The sequence below is a fragment of the Gossypium hirsutum genome, chromosome A04 (assembly GCF_007990345.1).
Source record: "Gossypium hirsutum isolate 1008001.06 chromosome A04, Gossypium_hirsutum_v2.1, whole genome shotgun sequence".
Taxonomy (NCBI): Eukaryota; Viridiplantae; Streptophyta; class Magnoliopsida; order Malvales; family Malvaceae; genus Gossypium; species Gossypium hirsutum.
Genome location: NC_053427.1, coordinates 5235165 through 5258259, shown reverse-complemented (window position 1 = coordinate 5258259; position 23095 = coordinate 5235165). Strand labels below are relative to the sequence as shown.

The 23095-nt window shown below is 31.8% G+C and overlaps 2 protein-coding genes across 2 annotated transcripts; both read left to right on the top strand.

Annotated features, from left to right (window-relative positions):
• Window positions 1-7099: 7099 nt before the first annotated feature.
• LOC107952509 (probable 2-oxoglutarate-dependent dioxygenase AOP1) lies at window positions 7100-8712 on the top strand. The gene is made up of 3 exons (XM_016887757.2): window positions 7100-7446; window positions 7830-8151; window positions 8446-8712. Exons 1-3 carry the CDS (start codon window positions 7100-7102, stop codon window positions 8710-8712), a joined length of 936 nt encoding a protein of 311 aa, XP_016743246.2.
• A 10670-nt stretch (window positions 8713-19382) lies between these two features.
• Window positions 19383-21075, top strand: LOC121228024 (probable 2-oxoglutarate-dependent dioxygenase AOP1.2). The gene is made up of 3 exons (XM_041111131.1): window positions 19383-19800; window positions 20204-20390; window positions 20809-21075. Exons 1-3 carry the CDS (start codon window positions 19433-19435, stop codon window positions 21073-21075), a joined length of 822 nt encoding a protein of 273 aa, XP_040967065.1. The 5' UTR covers window positions 19383-19432.
• The last annotated feature ends 2020 nt before the right edge of the window (window positions 21076-23095 follow it).

Sequence of the window (23095 nt, the reverse complement as noted above, 5' to 3'; positions counted from 1 at the left end):
GAATTGAATTAATATGATTTTAATTTGTGTCAAATAAGTGTAGTATAAAAATAATTGTTATGCAATAAAATTTTATGGTATGTATTTAACTGCAATGGAATGCTTAAATTGCTACAATTTATATATTGGATTTTTTTCTTTTATTATTATTATATATTAAGGAGTAACACATAAATAAATAAATTTAATTAAAATATGAGATGACACCAAAAATAAAACATACATGACATGCAAAACTATATTAAGATATTAAAATTTATATAGAAAAATTTCTAAATTAAATTATTGTGAAAAATTACACAAAATACGAATCAATATGAAAATTGAGGTTGTATTTGATAACTCATTGAAAAATTAAATCAACTGAAAAGTAATATTATCAATGATATGATTTTTAAGCACCTTTAATAATCCAATATAAAAAGTAAATGATAGATAATTTTCAATGAAAAAGTATGGAAAATGATAAGTAGATAGAGAACTAAAGTATGGAAAATGATAAGTAGATAGAGAACTACTTTTCACTTAATATATAATATTTTCTTTTTTTATTTAGTTTATTTCTTTTAGCATTATCCTTAAATAATTTCCATTTACAATTTTAAGAATCACATTTATCAAATAGTTAAATTATAGTCCATACTTAATTTTAATAGATATATCAAATAAATTTCATAACTTAAAATTAATACTTGAATTTTCAATTTATCGAACAACATATAGATACAAGTGAACATACCCATATATATAAATATAAATATACAATTCTTAACAAATAAAATATTATAATAATTTGAATACACCAAAAATAACAAGATCATGAATCTATATCCTATCCTATCTTCTATATCTACTTGAAAAGGTTTAAACAACAAAATGGTACTTAAACTATATTAATTTTCCCAAATTGATACTTAAACTTTATTTTAGTTAGAGTCGGTACCTAAACTATTCAACCGTTGCCCATTTTATCTTAACTATTAGTCCCATTAAAAAAAATTCAGCCAATCACAACTTGCCACGTAGACCGCTATTTAATTTACCCAAATTGTCAGTATAATAGTGTTGATTTTACCAGATTTTTTAAATATTTTCTTCTCATCAAACAAATTTTACCAAATATTCGTATATTTTATTCTCATCAAATAATTTTTACCAGATTTTCTTACATTTTCTCATCAACCAAACACCCAAAAATAAAACCAATTGCCTCATTGTTCAAAGCTGCCACCATTTATCATCTTCAAGCTTCTACTGCTTCTACCATCTTCAAGTTTCCAGTTTTCTTCTTTCTTTGGTAGAAGTAGTGGAAGCTTGAAGATGATAAATGGTGGAAGCTTTGTACAAGAAAGCAACCGGTTTTATTTTTGGGTGTTTGGTTGATGAGAAAATGCAAGAAAATATGGTAAAAATTGTTTGATGAGAAGAAAATATAAAAAAATTTGGTAAAATCAACACTATTATACCGACAATTTGGGTAAATTAAATAGAGCTCTATGTGGCAAGTAGTGATTGGCTGATTTTTTTTTCTAACAGGACTAACAGTTGGGGCAAAATGGGTAACGGTTGAATAGTTTAAGTATTGATTGTGACAAAATGATGGGCTAAAATGTTTTTTAAAATTAAAATATTTGGATATATATATATACACAGAAATTTTTCTATTAAAAACTTTAATTATTAGACTTTTTATAGTAATTATTAGACTGTTTTATATTATTAAACACCTTAAAATATTTTATTTTATTTATATATGTGTAATTTTTTTATTTTATTTATGCTACAATTAATAAATATATAAAAGCAGAGTTCAAATAATATTAGTTTATGTCAAACTTAATAAAATTTAAATCTATAATTTTTATTTGATTATGTAATTTTTATTAATTTATTTGAAATCATTTTTATATAATTTTTTAAAAGAAAGTTTTTCACATTTAATAATTTATGAACAAAAGTATAGTAAATGAATAGATAGTAGAATAACTGTATATAATTTTAAAAATGTACATAATCTATTAATACAAATCATAAGAAAAAACTTTAAGAAAATAATCATTTTTTAATTAACAATTGTTATTAAACATTTAAGTTTTACTCATTTGGATTGCTAACATTTAAACAATATTTCCAAGATTTTAAACCTGGTGAGTTAGCCTGACGATTAGGGTGTTCCTTGTCTTGAGTGTAGTTTGGGTTCAAGTCGCGTTAATCATATTTCTGTTAGGACTTTACTCCAAGATTTCAGATTTTTAATTTTAAATATTATGTTTAATATTCCCTTTTTAAATATTGTTTATTAGATTTTAGGTTAGAATATTTTTATGCATTTAGGCCTTTTTTAGTGTTGTGTGTTGTATATATTGGATTCTTTGATTTATTGGTTTGTTATTTGTTTGGTCATTAAAGTTTCAATTCAATTTATTTTCTCATATTATAGTTTATTTTTCATATACTGAAATTGTCATTCATCTTGCATCATGAACTCGATTCTATACTCGGATCTTTCCCATTAGTAGGAATGACCTTGGGCTTTCGTGTAGCCTTTGTCACCGCATAAGTTCGAGAACTATTTCATGGTTAAAGTTAACCCAAAGGCCAACCTTTTCAAGGGAACGCATCCCTCGTGGATGGCGTTATTTCGGATTTGGGTTTCCTGTGCATTAAGGTCAACCGTAAGCCAACATGTAGGAGGCATTTTATTTGTAAACTTAGATGTATTTTTAATTAATTAAACCTTGTATCTATTAGATTATTTTCCGGTCGATGAATTCTTCTATTATTTGTTTGTACTTGTTTCAATTTACGTTACATGCATCATCGAAGCGTCTGGGACATATTGCCATAAGTATATCAGAAAATGAACACCATCCGGCTAACCACGGGCCATTCGGCATTAGGTGGAACCACTCAGCACACTAGCTAAAAGATCGAAAGAAGCACAAGAAATAATTAGGGATTGTTTACTAGCAAAGTATGATACCTTATTGCTACAGATTGTATGGGTAGATTGTAAGAAGAATTACGTAGAAGATTTGAAAAAGACTTGGAGCATTTAGGGAGAGCAAAAGAAATACTACTTCCGGGTAAAGTACAGATATATCGCACACTTGTTGCTCATTGATTCAATAGACGATGGGTTGATAAAAGCAATAGTTTGATTATGGGACACGTCTTAACATTTCGTATTTAATGAAGTAGATATGGTATACCTATAGTGCAAGAATACTGGACTCTCTTGTATTATGAATTCAAAGATCCTCCCAAAGTATATTGGAAAGAAAATCGAGATTACCGAGGACAATTGACCGATCTTTTAGGAATTCTCAAAAATGAAGTTCGCAAAACAATAAAGCAAAAAAAAAAATAAATTCCTTGATTAGTGTAACACTCCTCACTCGACGCGATTGTCGGGTCTAAGTTATGGAATGCTACCGTCGTTGTTGGAGTAACTACAAACAATTAACACTCAATTTAAATATAAATCAAACAATTATAAACAATTCAGTTCATAATCAAATTATACAATTCTCATCGGGTCTTATACGAGCTATGTATGTGCTAAAATTAACTCTAAATCGAACAAGGATCAAATTGTAACATTTTCAAAATTCCAGCTTGATGTCGTGACATGAGATAGTTCATTGTCGCAACGTGATTCACTAACTTGGTCTTCATTGTGACGACGGGGTTCCTTGTCACATCGTGGCCTAAAACCCAAAATTCTTCAACTCGACACTTTTGAATCTTATCAATTGGAGGCTAATATACATTTACTATATTTTAAGGACAAGGAGGTGTCGTTGGAGGCACGTTTGAGGGTGGAGGTTGCTAAGCCACAGGATTAACTCGTGCAAACTGCATGAACTATTGATTCATCATCTGGAAGAAGACATCACTTGCCTCGCCTCTTGGCCCTTGCAGACTATGAATAGCTCCCTGATCGAAAGCAGGAATATTGTTATCTACCTCATTAGATACGACCCTATTGAATTTGGCCAACATTATATATCTATAAGAAAAACATATTAATATCGGATCAAAAGGCATCACACCATCATAGGTTATTGTGGCATGTATTTTCTAGCCTCGTACACGTTAAGTTTTGGTCCTAGAATCGACTAAATCATAACTCTGATACCACTAAAAGTAACACCTTTCACCAAACCTAATTTGTCGGGTCCAAGCTACGGAATGCTACAATCATTTCCGGAGCAACTAAAGACAATTAACATTCAATTTAAATATAAACCGTACAAATGTAACCAATTCAGTTCATAATCACATTATACAGTTCTCCTTAGGTCTTATATGAGCCTACATATGCTCTAAAATTAACCCGAAATCAAACTAGGATCAAATTGTAGCATTTTCAAAATTCCAACTTGAAATCGCGATGTGAGAGAGTTCCTCATTGTGACGTGACTCACTGACTTGGCCCTCGTTCTGACGTCTGGGTTCCTCATTACGCCCTGGCCTAAAACCCAGGTCTTATCGTGACAACCATCACTTGACGTTGCGACGTGGATGCTATTTTAGGCACAACTTAAGCTATTTGGTACCTATTTCATGTTAACTTTTCAACTTAACCCAATGGAGTATTTTGCACAGCGTTTACCTACACAAAACCATTCTAATAACATTTCAAAACATCATTTTAAAACCAATTCATACCAATCAATTCCACATTTGACACCCAAACATACCAGTTAAACCTAATCTATCTCATTCTATATAATCATGTCCCTTAATTAGTCAAATCAACATTTACCATTCCATTTCACGCCTTTACATGTCATTCAAACATCAAAACATGTTACTAAGGCAACTACATATACACAAAAGCATTAGCCTTTCCAGAATTAAGCATTAGGTATGATTTAACTAAGTTAACATTCCAAGCTAACACATACAAACACCTATATACATGTACATAAGATTAAAATGAGCAAAAGACTTTTAAGTCAATAACTAGATAGTGTGAGCTTCGAGATGATCTGACTAACACATTCTGCAAATGGACAATCTACAAGGAAAAAAATGAAGACAACGGGTAAGCATTTTGAATGCTTAGTAAGTTCATATGAAATTTACTTAAGTTACCTTGACATCGCAAAAATTTAGCAATTGAAGAACATTGGTACACATATGGCAATCCTTTGACATCTTATACTTTCAGGTACATTCAACGAATACATCAAATAGGTTAGTTCAATTACATGTCATGAGCTTATAGCACATTCATATAGTTATATAACATTCCATCATATAACATATATCAACTAAATCGTATTCAACTTGTAACATACATACAATTTCATTCATATATATATATTCATTCCTACCATTTCGTTTCCATTTAATACTATTTTCAGTTTTGTCTTTAGCCTGGAGAACTAAAGTAAATTAAAATCAGATACACGAGACTAATTTGTTTACATGTGCTAACATATTCGAGTTGCTAACACTAGCTTCAGATCAAAGTTGCTAACACTAGCTTAGTACGATGCTGCTAACACTAACTTTAGAGAATCTACAACAAATGTTGGATTTCAAGTCATCGTATTAATCCTTGATCAAACACATGTTTTCCTTTTTGAGACCATAATAGCATGCCATTCATATCCTAATCGTTTACTACTTTCACACAAGCACTATTACAATTTTCAATTCATTTCAATCCCTATAATGCCATCATTGACATATTATCTATATATGCATTTCATTTTCATTCATTACATCATATATATTTGTAATAACCATATCATTCATACTTTATGATTTAGTCCTTTAGATGTCAAAATCATCAAAATTACATTTAACCTAAACTAGTATACATTATAATATAATTCAAACATAACATTAAAATAACATAGTAAATTCCATATGAACTAACTTGGAAAAATAACAAGCAAACAAGAAGGCAAGGACTTATCCGCTATTTTGCCTTTTTCTCAATTGTCTTCTGATTGATTCAATTCTCGATCAATTTTGAAGGGTCCAATGGTTTGGAATCTAGCAATGGCTTCTTAAGTTTTCTTCATGTAGAGACGGTGGAGAAGAAAGAATAAAAGATGTTTATCTTTTATTTTAGGTTATTATATAATAAACCATAATTAAACTAATTAATCATCATTAATCACATTTAACAAAATTGGTGGGTGATATGATTATCACAGAGATGACACAAATGACATTATTGAACTGCAACAGTACCTTTTAACAAAATTGGTGGGTGATATCATTATCACAGAGATGACACAAATGACATTATTACCTTAGTCAACATTTTGAGATGAAGGATATTGGGTCTCTTAATTATTTATTGGGTCTTGAGGTTTTCTCTGATGATGATGGCTACTATCTTTCTCAAGCAAAATATACTTCCGATTTACTTTCTCGTGCCAATATTACTCACAATTCCGATTTACTTTCTCGTGCCAATATTACTCACAATAAGACTGTTCTTACTCTCTTGGAATGTCAAACTTACTCCGTTGATGACACTCCTATTTCTCAGGTCTCACAAAACTGAATCTTCATCCATTCTTACTTTTTTTCGCCGAAATGAATGCATCAATGACGTCTCCATGGTACCTGAACAAGACCACAAACCTTTCCAGTGCATAGTCGTTAGAATGTTGTGAATGAAAACTGTTACCGGATCTTTCTCCATTTTCAAAAATTCCTTGCTTACCTATTAAACCCTAAACCTAAAAGTTAATAACTACGTTGATTCTTAATTCATTGTAAATAGTAATTAAAATATTCAATTCAAATGTTATCGCAATATTCAAAATAGTATATATATATCATTCATAAGCATATCGGAGCCGTCGGTGTCTATGTAAATAGATTAATCCAAATGGTTGCCATTTGTGACGGCCCGCTGCTAACGAATAACAAAAAAGCAGGAAAAAGTCAATCCAACTGGGAAAGTTAATATCGCTATTCAATGTATAAATTATTTGTATAATAGAGATTTGTTTTTTTTTCACAAAATAAATTTGTTTATAACTCTCCTGGATTGTATATAAAAGGTACCATTCAAGCATTATTGTTTGATATAAACACAGAGACGAGCTCAACAAAGCAGGCAATGGTTCCAGTCATATATTTCTCAAACCAAAACATGAAACCGGGCAGCCCCGAATGGGATTTAGTGAAATCCCAAGTTCGGGAAGCACTGGAGGAGTACGGTTGTTTCGAGGCTTTGTTTGATCCAATCCTGGAGCTTCGAAAGGCAGTATTGGGGGCTTTGCAAGAGGTCTTTGACTTGCCTTTACAAACAAAAAAACTGTGTGTTTCCGACAAGCCCTTTCGTGGCTATTCGTGTCCTCCATCTGGTGTTTTACAAAGCATGACGGTGGATGATGCTCATATTGCTGAAAACATTGAACAATGCCTCACCACCGGTTTATGGCCTCAAGGAAATATAAGTTTCAGGTACAGTAAAAGTTCTATGGAAGCAATTGTATTAGAAGTGATATTGTATTTTGTCTTTTCTATTAAATAATTGGATAAATTAATTATTTGATGTTAGATCAAAAAATAAATTAATCCTTTTATTAATTCATTTTTACTATTAAAACTAATTCTTGTACACGAGGAATATAAGATAGTCAAGTGTAATTTTTTGGTTATTTCGTTCATCAAACCAGTTTTTAATAATAGAGATGAAAAAAAAATTTAATAAAAAATTAATTTACTATTTAATTTTATAAACAAGGATGAAATAAATTTTTATTCTTAATTTTAAATGTGCAAAAACCCCTCTATCGAAACTACTAGACTTGGTTTTTATTAATTATTTGCTTTGTATTTGGCAGTAAAACTCTGGCATCTTTCACTCAACTAGCATCAGAGTTAGAAAAGACAATTTTGAAGATGATTTTGGAGAGTTTTAGGCTTGGGAAATACATGGATGAGCTCACTGACATCGCAAACTATCAACTGAGGATCATAAAATATGAAAAGCCGAAAGCCAACAAGCAAACCATTGGGGTACCTGCACACAGTGACACTAATATGTTGCCCCTTTTGTATCAAAACGAGGTTAATGGATTGGAGATTCAAAACAAAGATGGTGAATGGATGAATACGAAGTTTTCCCCCAACTATTTTATAGTCATAATTGGAGAGTGCCTTAGTGTAAGTTCCACTTATTTTGACATAATCAAAGTAGTAATTTTTACACATATTTTAATATATATATGTTAGCAAAATATTAATTTAGTTTATAATATTTATTCACTCCCATGATTTATTTCTAGTAAAGAGAAAGGAAAATATCTTAATTCTTAGAAGAGTTTTTACTCTTATCTCTAATTTCAACTTAAATTTATACTAAATAAACATTTTTTTATCAGGTTATTAGACTCATAGCCAAACGGGTCACAAGTGTTTAAATAACTTACTTAAACATAGACTTTTATATTGTTGCAGATATGGTTAAATGGTCGACTGTCTTCGCCTTATCATCGTGTCATGATGAAGGGTAATGAAGATACGTATAGCCTTGCACTGTTTGCAACTGTAAGCGGAGGCTACATGGTAAAGTTTCCAACTGAGCTTGTGGATGACAAAAATCCCATGCTCTTCAAACCTCATGACCATGAAGAATTTTTGAAATATTTATCCTCCCAAGTCGCTAAAGGTGTTGTTAAATCTGGGGATCTAATATCTCATCTTAAAACTTATTGTGCTGTCTAAGATTTGGCCCATCAATAATTACTATATTGTAGCTAAATTGCTTATTGCAATGTCTAAGATTTGGCAATCAATAATTACTATATTATAGAATTTCGTGTGTTCCCCTAACAAACAAGATGTTCATTCTCCTAAAGGTGATCTAGATTTAAATTGTATTAGTCGTGTTATTGTTAGAGTTTTGCCTTCCACTTATAATTCACCAAAAATATAAATACTATATTGTATCAATAATTATTATATTGTAATCAAATTGTTTGTGGTCTTTATATATATATATGTATATGTAGAATTTCATGTTTTATGTATCCAACTGCAATGGAATGCTTAAATGGATATTTTATATATATATATAGCAGTTTGTATCTGCGGGTTAAATGTATATATTAATTTTATAGCATTAGTTTTTCTCTAAAATCATTAATGAATTCAATTGAAAAAAAAAATGAAAGTACAAAATATTTTTAAATTTATTTAAAAAAATTAAATAGATTATATTAATGTTATTTAAACTTAAAAATAGTTAATATTAAATTAATACAAAAATTCTTCCTAATTTAAATATTAATATTAATTTTTTATAATTTTAAAAATATTATTAATACTTTATAGGCTATTTACTTTATATATAAATTGCTAAATTAATTTACTTTTTGTACCAAAAAATTAATTTATTTTAATGTACAAATTTTTAATACTCAATTTTTTTATAATTTTATATTTATATTTTCTCTACTTTAATCAATAACTGTAATTAAAATTTATTATTTTTGAGCAAAATCTAAATTTACTTTGATAAATGTTTTTAAGCTTAAAATTTTAATATTAAGTATTTTTAATATAAAAGATAATTAAATTGAGTAAATTCTTAAAATAAAAAAAATAATTTATTTAAAATAAATTTTATATTTAATAAATAAAAAATTAAAGAAAATAAATTTGAACAAAAGGCATGAAATAATTAAAAAAATTAAAAGGCAAGGCACGAAAAAGTAATTTACTAAAATTGAAAATAAGTGTTTGAATAAGGAGTATCATGTATTAAAAAATTGTAATATAAACATGAATATTTATTTATTTTTATTTAGTTAAAACATCGTAATATTATATATATATATGATTTAAAGTTAAATGAATGATGTTAAAAGTTAAAACGTTGTAACACTTTCTATTTAAGATTATAAAATCATTAGAATATGTTACATAGCAGTAATTAATAATTAACAAATGAAGTATTAATAGTTAATAAATGTAGTGTTTTAGGTTTTATAAGTGTGTAATTGAAATAATTTTTTTTAATTAAAGAAATAAATATAGACTTTCTAAATGTAGTAATTACTAGTTACTATCTATCTTATCAAATTCGATTCTTTTGAATTCGGCCGACATTATATATCTATAAGAAAAACATATTCAAATCGGATCAAAAGGCGTCACATTATCACAAATTATTGTGGCATATGTATTTTCTAGCCTTGTATGCGCTACGTTCCAGTCTTAGAATCGGCTAATTTGTCTTAGAATCGGTTAATTTGTAGCTCTGATACCACTAAATGCAACACCCTTCATTAGACTCGATCGTCGGATCCGAGCTATGAAATGCTACAATCGTTGCTGGAGCAACTATAGACAATTAACATTCAATTTAAATATAAACCATACAAATGTAACCAATTCAGTTCATGATCACATTATACAGTTCTCCTTGGGTCTTATACGAGCCTACTTATGCTTTAAAATTAATTTGGAATCGAATAAGGATCAAAATTAACCTTCCAAGCTAACACATACAAACACTTATATACATGTCACATAAGATTAAAATGAGCAAAAGAATACTAAGTCAATAGTTAGATAGTGTGAGCTTCGAAATGATCTGACCAACACATTCTGCAAACCGACAATTTATAAGGAAAAAATAGAGACAATGGGTATACATTTTGAATGCTTAGTAAGTCCATATGAAATTTACTTAACTTACCTTAACATTACAACAATTTAGGAATTGAAGCACATTGGTACACATATGACAATCCTTTGGCATCTTATATGTTTAGGTACATTCAACGAAAACATCAAATAGATTAGTTCAATTACATGTCATGAGCTTATAACATATTCATATAGTTATATAACATTCCATCATATAACATATACTAACTAAATCATATTCAACTTGTAACAAATATACAATTTCATTCATATATATATTCATTCCGACTATTTCATTTTCGTTTAATACTATTTTCATTTTTGTCTTTCATCTGGAGAACTAAAGTAAATTGAACTTGGATACATGGGATGATTTGTTTACATGTTTTGACATATTCGAGCTGCTAACACTAGCTTAGTACGATGCTGCTAACACTAACTTCAAAGAATTCGCAACAAATGTTGGATCTCAAACCATCGTATTAATCCCTGATTAAACACTTGTTTTCCATTTTGGGACCCTAATGGCATGTCATTCATATCCTAATCGTTTACTAAGTTCACACAGGCACTATTACAATTTTTAATTCATTTCAATCCCTGTATTGCCATCATTTACATATCATCCATCCATACATCATATCTATTTATAATAACCATATCATTCATACTTTACGATTTAGATGCCAAAATCACCAAAATTACATTCAACCTAAACTAATATACATTATAATATAATTCAAACATAGCCTTAAAATAACATAGTAAGTTACATATGAACTTACCTACAAAAACAACAAGCAAACAAGACATTAAGGACTAATTTGTAATTTTGCCTTCTTCTCGACTATCTTTCGATTGATTCAATTCTTGATCAATTTTGAAGGGTTGAATGGTTTGGAATCTAACAACGGCTTTTTAGGTTTTCTTCATGTTAGGGACGATGGAGAAGAAATAATAAAAGATGCACATATTTTATTTTACTATTTAAACTTAAGTTATTATATAATAAATCATAATTAAACTAATTAATCTTTAATTAATCATAATCAATCACGTTTAACAAAATTGGTGGGTGCTAGATGTCACCCACCATCGCTTGACCATTTAAAAATTGTTTTATTGCTTAATTGGTCCATCAATTAATTAATCAACTTTTATTTTAATTAAACCTTAATTAGTTAAAGGCCTATTAGTAGTTATCCCAAAATTTATTGGAGTGTGGAACCATCCACCACCATTTGGACTTTTGAAAACGGTCTATTCACCATTTTGATCCCTTAGCTATTTAAACTCTATAATGACTAACTTTTGCTACTTTTACAATTTAGTTATTATACCTTAATTTACTATCTGAATGAAACAATTAGTAGAGCAAATTTTAATAAAACTTTATACTAACCTCATAAATATTAAATAACAATATTTATGAACTCAATAATTGGAATTAGGGTTCCGAAACCATCGTTTCTGACACTATTGAAAACAATATTATTACACTTGGCATACCATCAAGCAAGCTCTCAAGAATACTGGTGGAGAAAGAAATTTATCATTGTTTGCATCTGATCTATATGGATTTGTTAATGTAAATTTGTATTAATCTAATTCTAGCTTGATTCTAGCATGTAAATCCGATTATAACATGATTCTAGCATGCAAGTTAGGCTATAATCTAGGATTTTTGTCTAGTTAGTTTTCATGTATAGTTCCTAGGTACTAGTATAAATACCTAGCACTTGTACAGTAATGGACATACATAAATTCATTTCTTTTTCTTTTTCTTAAGTTTATAACATGGTATCAAGAGCTTAGATTCCTCTTTTTTCTTTTTTCCTCTATTTTTTTGGTCCTATATCTAGTTTTGTCCTCTATTTCTCGTGCTTTGCCGTTCTTTTCCCAAGTCGAGCCGCCTCCAAGCCGAGCCATCATACTCAAGCCATTTTGAGTCATTGACTACTTTTTTGACCAAACTGCTCCCACCATTTTCCGTCGATCTACTCATACTTATTCGCTCTCTTTCTATTTGATTTGTCTCTATCATGGAAAAAATGGAGATTACTCGCCCCTAGCAAGGTTTTTTGTAAAAACTATCGTCAAAACAGTGAAATTACTGAGGTTGGTGGATCTCCCAACTCCAAAGGAGTTTTTCTTATACCCAGTTCATCAATTGCTATTGTTGCTTCCACAGATTCTGCTTCCCTTCCTCTTCACATTCCATCCTATCTGGTACTTCGGGTAATTATACTTGGCTTTTTGGCACACCTGTGTGGAATCCTTAAATCCCTAATTAGCCACATGGCCATGTGGCCAGGCCGTGTGGACCAAATCACTCAAACCCTAATTTCCAAACACACACGCCTGTGTGCCCAAGGGATACGGCTATGTGAAAAATCGACAAAATTCCCAAATCGACCACACGGCCATGTGGCCAGGCCGTGTGATGCCCAAGTCAGCTCAGGAATCCTAATTCCCAAAAGCACACGGCTGTGTATATCGGCACACGCCCATGTAGCCACCCGTGTGGTCACGAAACCACCCTAAAATAGCCCCAAAAAACATGCTATCAGCCACGAAGCACTCCCCAACCCTCGATAATTCAAAAATATACTAAAACACACAATTTCTAAGCATAAGACAATGATACAACATCGAAATTAACAGGTTTGTGAACACTCACACACACAATGTTGAATTTTCATAATGTTGATGTAAAATTCCAAAATAAGAAAAAAAGATACGAAACCCACACCTGATTTGACGACGGAGAAGCGAAATTCTTCGATATCTATGCAGCGAAAACCGTTTTCCCCAAGTGAAAGAAAGAAGAATAAAAAATAGCAAAAAAGCAAAACCAAAAATAAAAGAAAATAAAATAAAATAACAGTAAAGAAGAAAAAAGAACGTCCCAAAGACAAACTAAAAATAAATAAAGAAATAATTTATTAATTATATATTAAATTAAAACAACACAACAAAACAGAACAGAACAAAAATATTTCTCCAAAAAGTACACACAAGGACTCAAGCCAAGGACCTAAAGGTAAGCTAACACACACTCAACCATCAGACTAGCAAGCACATTCTAACACTTGCATGCCCCATTAAATACAATAGCGCAACCTTCTCACTGACCCTAACTACAAAACCTAAAAACTTCTAACCCTAAAATTCAAGGTGCTACACTAACTCACTTAAATGTAGAGTGGAGAGGCCCATAAATGCTCAAGAGTTCAATTTTAATTGGATGTGGGAACCATTTTTGGGTTCCGTTAATTGATATTTAGAGACTGATTAGTTATTCGTCGTTAATGGTGCTTCGGCAATTTGGTTATGACCAATGAGTACTGGGCAGTTATGGTTTAAATCAGATTGAGACCTTGGTATCACATGATAGTTTTTGGAAAATGTTGGAGGACATCGCTTTTCATTCTTCTTCTACCATGGTTTCATCATATACAAACCCTTTATATAGTTGTTGCAAGTGACTATATATTGTTTATTATTCATGCATCTAGTAAGTAATGTGACTCTAATACATACATGCATCTTAGATAAGTATATCCACGCATGTTAATCAAATGACTATTAGTCTACCTTGATTCATCCATCTTAATCACTTTGATCAAATACAACATTGATGACATCACATTATTCAACACTTTGAAAGGGTGATTTTCGTTGATTTTTACAAAGAAGTAATGCTCTTGAACTGGTTCTTTATGTAATTTTTTGTTGATGTTAGTGATCATTAAGGTTTTATTTGAGTGATGCTTTAGGTTCCTTATGTTGTTAATGTTTTCGTATGAGGGTGTTGGATGTTGTTTTTTGAGGGCTTGTAAATGCTTCAATATGCTATTTTGTGTTTGTGTGTGTTTTATAGGTGACTGTAGTTGTACTGTTATTGTCTTTAAGTATGGTGTATTTTCTTTATCTCTAACCTTTTGGTTAGTCCTCCCTTTGTGGGATTTTAAAAAAAAATTTACATTGGCTGAGAAAAAAATGTATCATTGTTGTCAATAGATGTTCATCTCTTCTCAAAATTTTATCCTCATAACAGAGGTCATCCTTTTTTTAATTTTTTAATTAATTTCCTACATCAACTTCTAAACTTTTAAATATAAAAAAATCATGAAAGTTTGACAAAACCTTAACTTGATTGGTATCAGTATTACTATTAATACAGAAGGACGTGGACTCGAGCACATTAAAGTGTATTTATCTTCGTTTTTAAGTTTTGAAAGAGATTATGAATAGCTCTAGATATTGTATCAAAAATCATGAAAAAAAAACTCAATAAACCGTTGAATAAGTGGAGGTTGCTAAACCATTCACTATTCGGTTAGCTATTACATCCAACCATTTTTTATATGTTCATGTTCATACAATTTTTTACTTAGATATTATAAATTTATATTTTTTTACATGATAATTCACTTTATGTACATAGTTTTAAAATTTTATAGTAACTACGTAAAATTATAAATTCAATCATTAACTATAAATAAATTAAAAAGACTTATTATGAAAATATAACTCGCGGAATATTATTAAAATTTATATTAAAAAGACGAAATGATTTATATTGCAATTTTGCTTTTCTCAAATACTTTTTTTTGTCACCTATCAAATTTTCATAGTCTAAACAAATTAGAAATTTAAGTTATAAAATATAATACGGAGGTGAAGCTAAGGGGCTGACAAGGTCTTCAACCCCTCGAAAATGGAAAATTTTCCTTTTAGGTCCCTTTATAATTTATATAATTTTAAATTAATAATAGTAAAATTATACTTTGGAGCCCAAAAATAATAAAAATTTGATATAATGGTTTGAAAATTATCAATATATAGGTTATAAAAATGGTGAAATTTTATTTTTACTATTGTAAAAATATACAATTTAGTTCTAACCCCCAAAAATATTTTTAGCTTCGTCCCTAATGTAATATATAATTTTTGTTTTGCTTAGTCAACAAAAAGACAACAAATATAGAAATATGTTGGAGAAATCCAACCTCTTTCAAAGATGACAAGATTACAGAACATCCATAGTAGTCTTACATTATGAAAAACAACACGACTTGAAGCAGCCAATAACAACTCAAACAATCACAATAATCACCATCAGGCTTTAAATAGCGAATGTCTCCTTATACTTGCTTTTGTCGGAGCATTAGCCATAATATTACCTTGTCATTGCATAATTGCGAATTGAGCATGCAACAACAGATTAATATCACAACCGATACCAACGAATAGATTCCGCAACATCCACGGTCTATAGTTCCTAGCCAACAACCACTCCAGAACAACACTGAGCTAGATTCAATAACTAGAGGAACTTTCTCATGCCAACCCATACTCGTAAACATCTCCACGACTATTTTATGGCTCTTACCTCAGCCTTTCCCAATCCCGTAGCCTCAATCGGCCTAGAGCACATAGCATAGGCCACTCCTTTATTGTCTCTCAATACCCTACCACTACCCGCCTCATCCTCCATTATGATACCTGCGACACTGAACTTCATCCACCCAGGGGAAGGTGGTTTCCACAGAATAATGTTCTTGTTGACTATGCTTCTCAATGAACTACATTTCATAGTCCAACACCACCAATATCCTTCCAAAAATTAACAGACATAATGAGCCGCCCTTGCCTCTATCCAAGATCTTATTTTAGAATTGAACAACAGTGTATCAACAGTCATCAATGTTCTGTGAAACACTTTATCCTTACGTGCCAACCATATGGGTCAACATGACATCAAAATCGAATCAGCCATAAGCTTTTATGGAGTCCTGTCAAATTCACTTTACAACATAGCGAAAAGAAATCATCAAAACTCCTAACAGGTTTCCATTGAAAACCCTAGCAATGGAAAATCTTGCACCTAAAACCATTAACAAATTTGCATTGAAAGAAACAATAATTTACACTCTCCGTCACCCTGTCACACCACGGACAACCATATTTTGACAGATCCAATTGCACGCCCCCTCAGGTCAGAAAATTCGTATTTGGGATTCACTCAATCGCCATCATCCACAAGAAATTGCGAACTCTAGAACCTTCAGTTCCATAATCTCTTGGAAAAATAATGATTACAAAACTGCCCGTCTTTTTCATTAATCCACACCAAGTTCCCAATCAATGATTTCAACCTACTCAATATACTTTTTTCCGAATCCAATAACGGCCTAGAGAAAATATGTCCCACTGAACCTCACTAAATCCATTAAAGTTGCTTTCAATGATTCATGGACTATCAAGTGAATTCTTTAATTCTAGAATATCCTTCCATAGTTGTTTTTTATTCGAAACCCCATTGGGTACATAACATCAATCAAGGATGCTTCCATTTCCTCAGCAATCCATTTACCTTCCACTAATACAAATCTCTTATAAATGAAATAATTACCTATTTAAAAAGTACTCTTATCCTATATTCTTATAACACTTTCAGAAGACCGCTCTGCTACCCAAAATCTAAATTCAAGATTATCATCACCCGAAACCTTCCTAAAAATATCGGCAGTAACCGAGTTTAATTTTGATTCCTGAATACAGCACATATTCGCTTTAGCTTTGCATATCACTCTTCTAACATAGTCTAGCTTAGCCTCTGGAGTCATACCCCTTATATTTCAAGACAAAATCCTCATTTTTCCACCACCAAGAGAGAATCACCGAAACAACAAAAGAAAACCACAGAACTTACAAATACTAGCCTTCTTGAGTCAAGGTCGCGACCCACCTTTCCCCCTGTCACACGGTTCTATAGGCCTTCTAACGTAATAATTTCATCGACAACTTCTCGCTCATCGCCTCTAATGCTAAATCCCAATTAAATTTTTGTTTCTTCCTATTAAGAATTGATGGTGACTCCCCACCAGAAGCCCTTTCTTCTTTCTTCTCTAATTTTAACCACCACATCCTTATTTCCCAACTGCTCGTGGATGATAATGGAACTTGATCCCCTCCAGACCCCAACTGTTGGCCCGTTACATTCTCCAAGTCCACTGCCACTTCATCATCCCTTCGTTCTTCTTGACCCCCAACTTGATTTACTAGGCCTAATTCAGCTACTTGAAAGCCCATATTGCTGACATCTTCCAAAGCCCGGATGTTACAACAGTTTTTGTCCTTCTCACCCAAACTAATACCGGCCCTATAACCACTCAACTGTTCCTCTTCCATTCTTAAAACATTTTCTGCAGAACTCTTAACACCCAACGTTGACGTTTGTTTTCTCAAGGATGATTACATTAATTGCTTCGTCCTTCAGATTTTGTCTCTCTTCTGAAGCCTTTTCCGGACTTGTCCTCGTCGCCGATTAAGAATCTGACACAATGGTGTCATCCCTTTCCTGCACTAATTCCCACTCTTCTTTATCCTTCACTCCATAACCCCTGCTTGATTCGTCAAAAATTCCGACAGTCCTGTTTCAATAACTCTAATCGAAATTCACCTTCCCCACCTCCAAATAGATTAACTCATCAGTCCTTTCTAGTTGCTTGGTGGATACCAGCATCAACATTTTATCGAAACTTTTCACCATCGTCGAATTCTCATCGAGAAATATTAATCCTCCCCATACTCCAACTATTCTTTGAAAGAAGTATAGTTCCAACAGTGTAAGGGAATGCCTAATACTTCAATCCAAAATACTCTCTCCTTCACTGCCAAGCTCTCCGACCAAGGCTCAATTTTAACAAAAAAACTCCCTCAGATACGGTCCAATCGTGCTGCTTTAATAACTCTAACAGTTCCATGTCGGGTATTTCAATCAAAAAATGCCTTCTTTGAGTCCTTCTGATTTTAATCTCCCCCAATCCAATTCTAGCTATTCTTTCAGTTAAACTCTTTGTATCACACCACATAGAAGTAATTCCTACCAGGCATTTTTGAAGCTTTCACAGTTGCTCGTTGTCAACATGTCCCTGAACCAACTTAATCAAGTTCCTCTCCTTGCAATATATCTTTACCTTCTGTCTTACTCAAATCGTTGCTACTTCTCATGGAGTTTTCTCCTAAATCCATTCTACTATCTTTCAATATTTTTACTTTCTCCTTCCCTGCATCGTTATTAACAACCTGCTGCTGTTTTGGTATCCCTTCCAAAGAAACTTTTCTCCAAACTTGTCTTCTCCCTTGAATCTTGCTAAGTCTACAGAAATCCAATTCCCTAAAATGACGAAATCTTTTTATCGGCTTATAACGCTTTGAGCATCCATCATTTTCTCATATCTCACAAAACCAAATCTTCTTCCATTCAATGCATCAATGACGTCTCCATGGTACCTAAACAATGCCCATAAACCTTTCCAGTGCATGGTCACTGAAATGTTGTGAAAGGAAACTGTTATCGGATCTTTCTCCATTTTCAAAAATTCCTCACTTACCTATTAAACCCTAAACCCGAAAAGTTAATAACTATGTTGATTATTCATTGTAAATAGTAATTAAAATATTCAATTCAAATGTTATCGCAATATTCAAAATAGTGTATATATATATATCATTCGTAAGCATATCGAAGTCGTCAGTGTCTATGTAAACAGATTAATCCAAATGGTTGTGATTTGTGACGGCCGGCTGCTACTTACAGACGAATAACAGCAACAAGAGAGGAAAAAACAATCTAACTGGGATAGTTAATATCGCTATTCAATGTATAAATTATTTGTATAATAGAGATTTTTTTTTCATAAAAAAAATTGTTTATAAATCTCCTGGATTGTATATAAAAGGTACCATTCAAGCATTATTGTTTGATATAAACACAGAGATGAGCTCAACAACTCAGGCAATGGTTCCAGTCATAGATTTCTCAAACCAAAACCTGAAACCGGGCAGCCCCGAATGGGATTTAGTGAAATCCCAAGTTCGGGAAGCACTGGAGGAGTACGGTTGTTTCGAGGCTTTGTTTGATCCAATCCTGGAGCTTCGAAAGGCAGTATTTGGGGCTTTGCAAGAGGTCTTTGACTTGCCTTTACAAACAAAAAAACTGTTTGTTTCCGATAAGCCCTTTTGTGGCTATTCGTGTCCTCCATCTGGTGTGTTTCAAAGCATGGCGGTGGATGATGCTTATATTGCTGAAAACATTGAACAATACCTCACCACCAGTTTATGGCCTCAGGGAAATATAGCTTTCAGGTACGGTAAAAATTCCATGGAAGAAATTGTAATACAAGTCATAATGCATTTTGTTTTCTCTACTAAATAACTGGACAAACTAATTATTTTACTTTAGATAAAAAATCAAACTAACCTTTCTATTAATCTATTTTTACTATTAAAATTAATTCTTGTACACCAATATGAGAAACAGGGATAGTCAAGTGTAATTTTTGGTTATTTCATTCACCAAACTAATTTTAATAATAGAGATGGACAAAATTTTAATACAAAAATTAATTTACTCTTTAATTTAACATATAAAAATAAATTAAATACAATCTGATTCTTAATTTTAAATATGCAAAAACCCTCTATCAAAAAGCCCTTTATCAAAATTAGCAGACTTGGTTTTATTAATTATTTGCTTTGTGTTTGGCAGTGAAACTCTGGCATCTTTCATTCAACTAACATCAGAGTTAGAAAAGACAATATTGAAGATGATTTTGGAGAGTTTTGGGCTTGAGAAATACATGGATGAGCTCACTGACATCGCAAACTATCAATTGAGGATCATGAAATATGAAAAGCCAAAAGCCAACGAGCAACCATTGGGGTACCTGCACACTGTGACACTAATATGATGACCCTTTTGTATCAAAACGAGGTTAATGGATTGGAGATTCAAAACAAAGATGGTGAATGGATGAATATGAAGTTTTCCCCACTCTTTCATAGTCATGATTGGAGAGTGCCTTAGCGTAAGTTCCACTTATTTGATATAATCAAGTATTAATATTTACACATATTTAATATATAGTTAGCAAAATATATTAATTCAATTTGTAATATTTATTCACTCCCATGATTTATTTCTAGCAAAGAAGGAAAATGTTTAATTCTTGAAAAAAGTTTTACTCCTATCTCTAATTTCAAGTTAAATTTATACTAAATAACTTTTTTTTATCATGTTATTAGACTAACAGCCAAACGGGTCACAAGTGTTTAAATAGCTTGACTTGAACATAAACTTTTATATTGTTGCAGGTATGGTTAAATGGTCGATTGTCTTCTCCTTATCATCGTGTCTTGATGAAGGCTAACGAAGATAGGTATAGCATTGGACTGTTTTCAACTGTAAGAGGAGGCTACATGGTAAAGGTTCCAACTGAGCTTGTGGATGACAAAAATCCCATGCTCTTCAAACCTCATAACCATGAAGAATTTTTGAAATATTTCTCCTCCGAAGTAGCTAAAGGTGTTTTTAGATCTGGGGCTGTTATAGCTCCTCTTAAAACTTATTGTGCTGTCTAAGATTTGGCCCGTCAATAATTACTATATTGTAGCCAAATTGCTTATTACAATTTTTAAGATTTGGCAATTAATAATCACTATATCATAAAATTCCGTGTGTTAGCGTGATAATCAAAATGTTCACTGTCTCAAGCATGATCTAGATTCAAGTTGCATAAATCATGTTATTATTAAAACTTTGTTTTCCACTTAAAATTCACCAAAAATGTATATATTATATTGTAGCCAACACATTCTGTAAACAGACAATCTATAAGGATAAAATAGAGACAATTGGTATGCATTTTGAATGCTTAGTAAGTCCATATGAAATTTACTTAACTTACCTTAACATTACAACAATTTAGAAATAGAAGCACATTGGTACACATATGACAATCCTTTGGCATCTTATACGTTTAGGTACATTCAACGAAAACATCAAATAGATTAGTTCAATTACATGTCATGAGCTTATAACATATTCATATAGTTATATAACATTCCATCATATAACATATACTAACTAAATCATATTCAACTTGTAACATATATACAATTTCATTCATATATATATTCATCCCGACCATTTCATTTTCGTTTAATACCATTTTCATTTGTCTTTCACCTGGAGAACTAAAGTAAATTGAACTTGGATACATGGGACTGATTTGTTTACATGTTCTGACATATTTGGGCTGCTAACATTTGCTTAGTACGATGCTGCTAACACTAACTTCAGAGAATTCGCAACAAATGTTGGATCTCAAGCCATCATATTAATCCCTAATTAAACACTCGTTTTCAGTTTTGGGACCCTAATGGCATGTCATTCATATCCTAATCATTTACTAAGTTCACACAGGCAATATTACAATTTTTAATTCATTTCAATCCATGTAATGCCATCATTTACATATCATCCATCCATAAATGCATTTCATTTCCATTTAGTACATCATATCTATTTATAATAACCATATCATTCGTACTTTACAATTTAGATGCCAAAATCACCAAAATTACATTCAACCTAAACTAATATATATTATATATAATTCAAACATAGCCTTAAAAGAACATAGTAAGTTACATATGAACTGACCCAGAAAAACAACAAGCAAACAGATGTCAAAGGCTAATTTGTAATTTTGCCTTCTTCTCGACTATCTTTCGATTGATTCAATTCTCGCTCAATTTTGAAGGGTTGGATGGTTTGGAATCTAACAACAGCTTTTAGGTTTTCTTCATTTTGAGTCATTGACTACTTTTTTACCAAACTTCTCCCACCATTTTCCATCGATTTACTCGTACTTATTCGCTTTGTTCCTATTTGATTTGTCTCTATCATGGAAAAAATGGAGATTACTCGCCCCTAGTATGGTTTTTGTAAAACTATCGTCAAAACGGTGAAATTACTGAGGTTGGTGGATCTCTCAACTCCAAGACGTTTTTCCTATTCCTAGTTCATCAGTTGCTATTATTGCTTCCATAGATTCTGCTTCCGTTCTCTTCACATTCCATACTATCTGGTACTTAGGATAATTATACTTGGCTTTTGGTATGCCCGTGTGGGGTCCCTAAATCCCAATTAGCCATATGGGCATGTGCACCAAATCACTCAAACCTAATCCCAAACACACACGCTCGTGTGCCCAAGGGACACGGCCGTGTGAAAATTGACAAAATTCCCAATTGGCCACACGATCGTGTGACGCCAAAATCAACTCGAGAACCCTAATTCCCAAAAGCACACGGCTGTGTATATCGGCACACACCCATGTAGCCACCGTGTGGTCACGAAACCACCCTAAAACAGCCTCGAAAAACATGCTATCAGCCACAACACTCCAACGAAATCAACATACCAAACACACAATCTAAAAGACAAGATACAAGAAGAATAATAGGTGCGAACAACACACATGAGGACTTTCATAAGTCGATATAGAATTCCAAAAGAAGAAAAGATACGAAACACCTGTTCGACGATGAGGTGAAATCTTTGATATGCCATGTCCCAAGCGGAGGGATCACAACA

Excerpts from the sequence above, each read along its gene's own strand:
- LOC107952509 (XM_016887757.2), top strand. The coding sequence starts at position 7,100 with ATGGTTCCAGTCATATATTTCTCAAACCAAAACATGAAACCGGGCAGC. Across the intron at positions 7,447-7,829 it reads CAAGGAAATATAAGTTTCAG|TAAAACTCTGGCATCTTTCA; the intron begins GTACAGTAAAAG and ends TGTATTTGGCAG. Across the intron at positions 8,152-8,445 it reads TAATTGGAGAGTGCCTTAGT|ATATGGTTAAATGGTCGACT; the intron begins GTAAGTTCCACT and ends ATATTGTTGCAG.
- LOC121228024 (XM_041111131.1), top strand. The coding sequence starts at position 19,433 with ATGAGCTCAACAACTCAGGCAATGGTTCCAGTCATAGATTTCTCAAAC. Across the intron at positions 19,801-20,203 it reads CAGGGAAATATAGCTTTCAG|TGAAACTCTGGCATCTTTCA; the intron begins GTACGGTAAAAA and ends TGTGTTTGGCAG. Across the intron at positions 20,391-20,808 it reads CATTGGGGTACCTGCACACT|GTATGGTTAAATGGTCGATT; the intron begins GTGACACTAATA and ends ATATTGTTGCAG.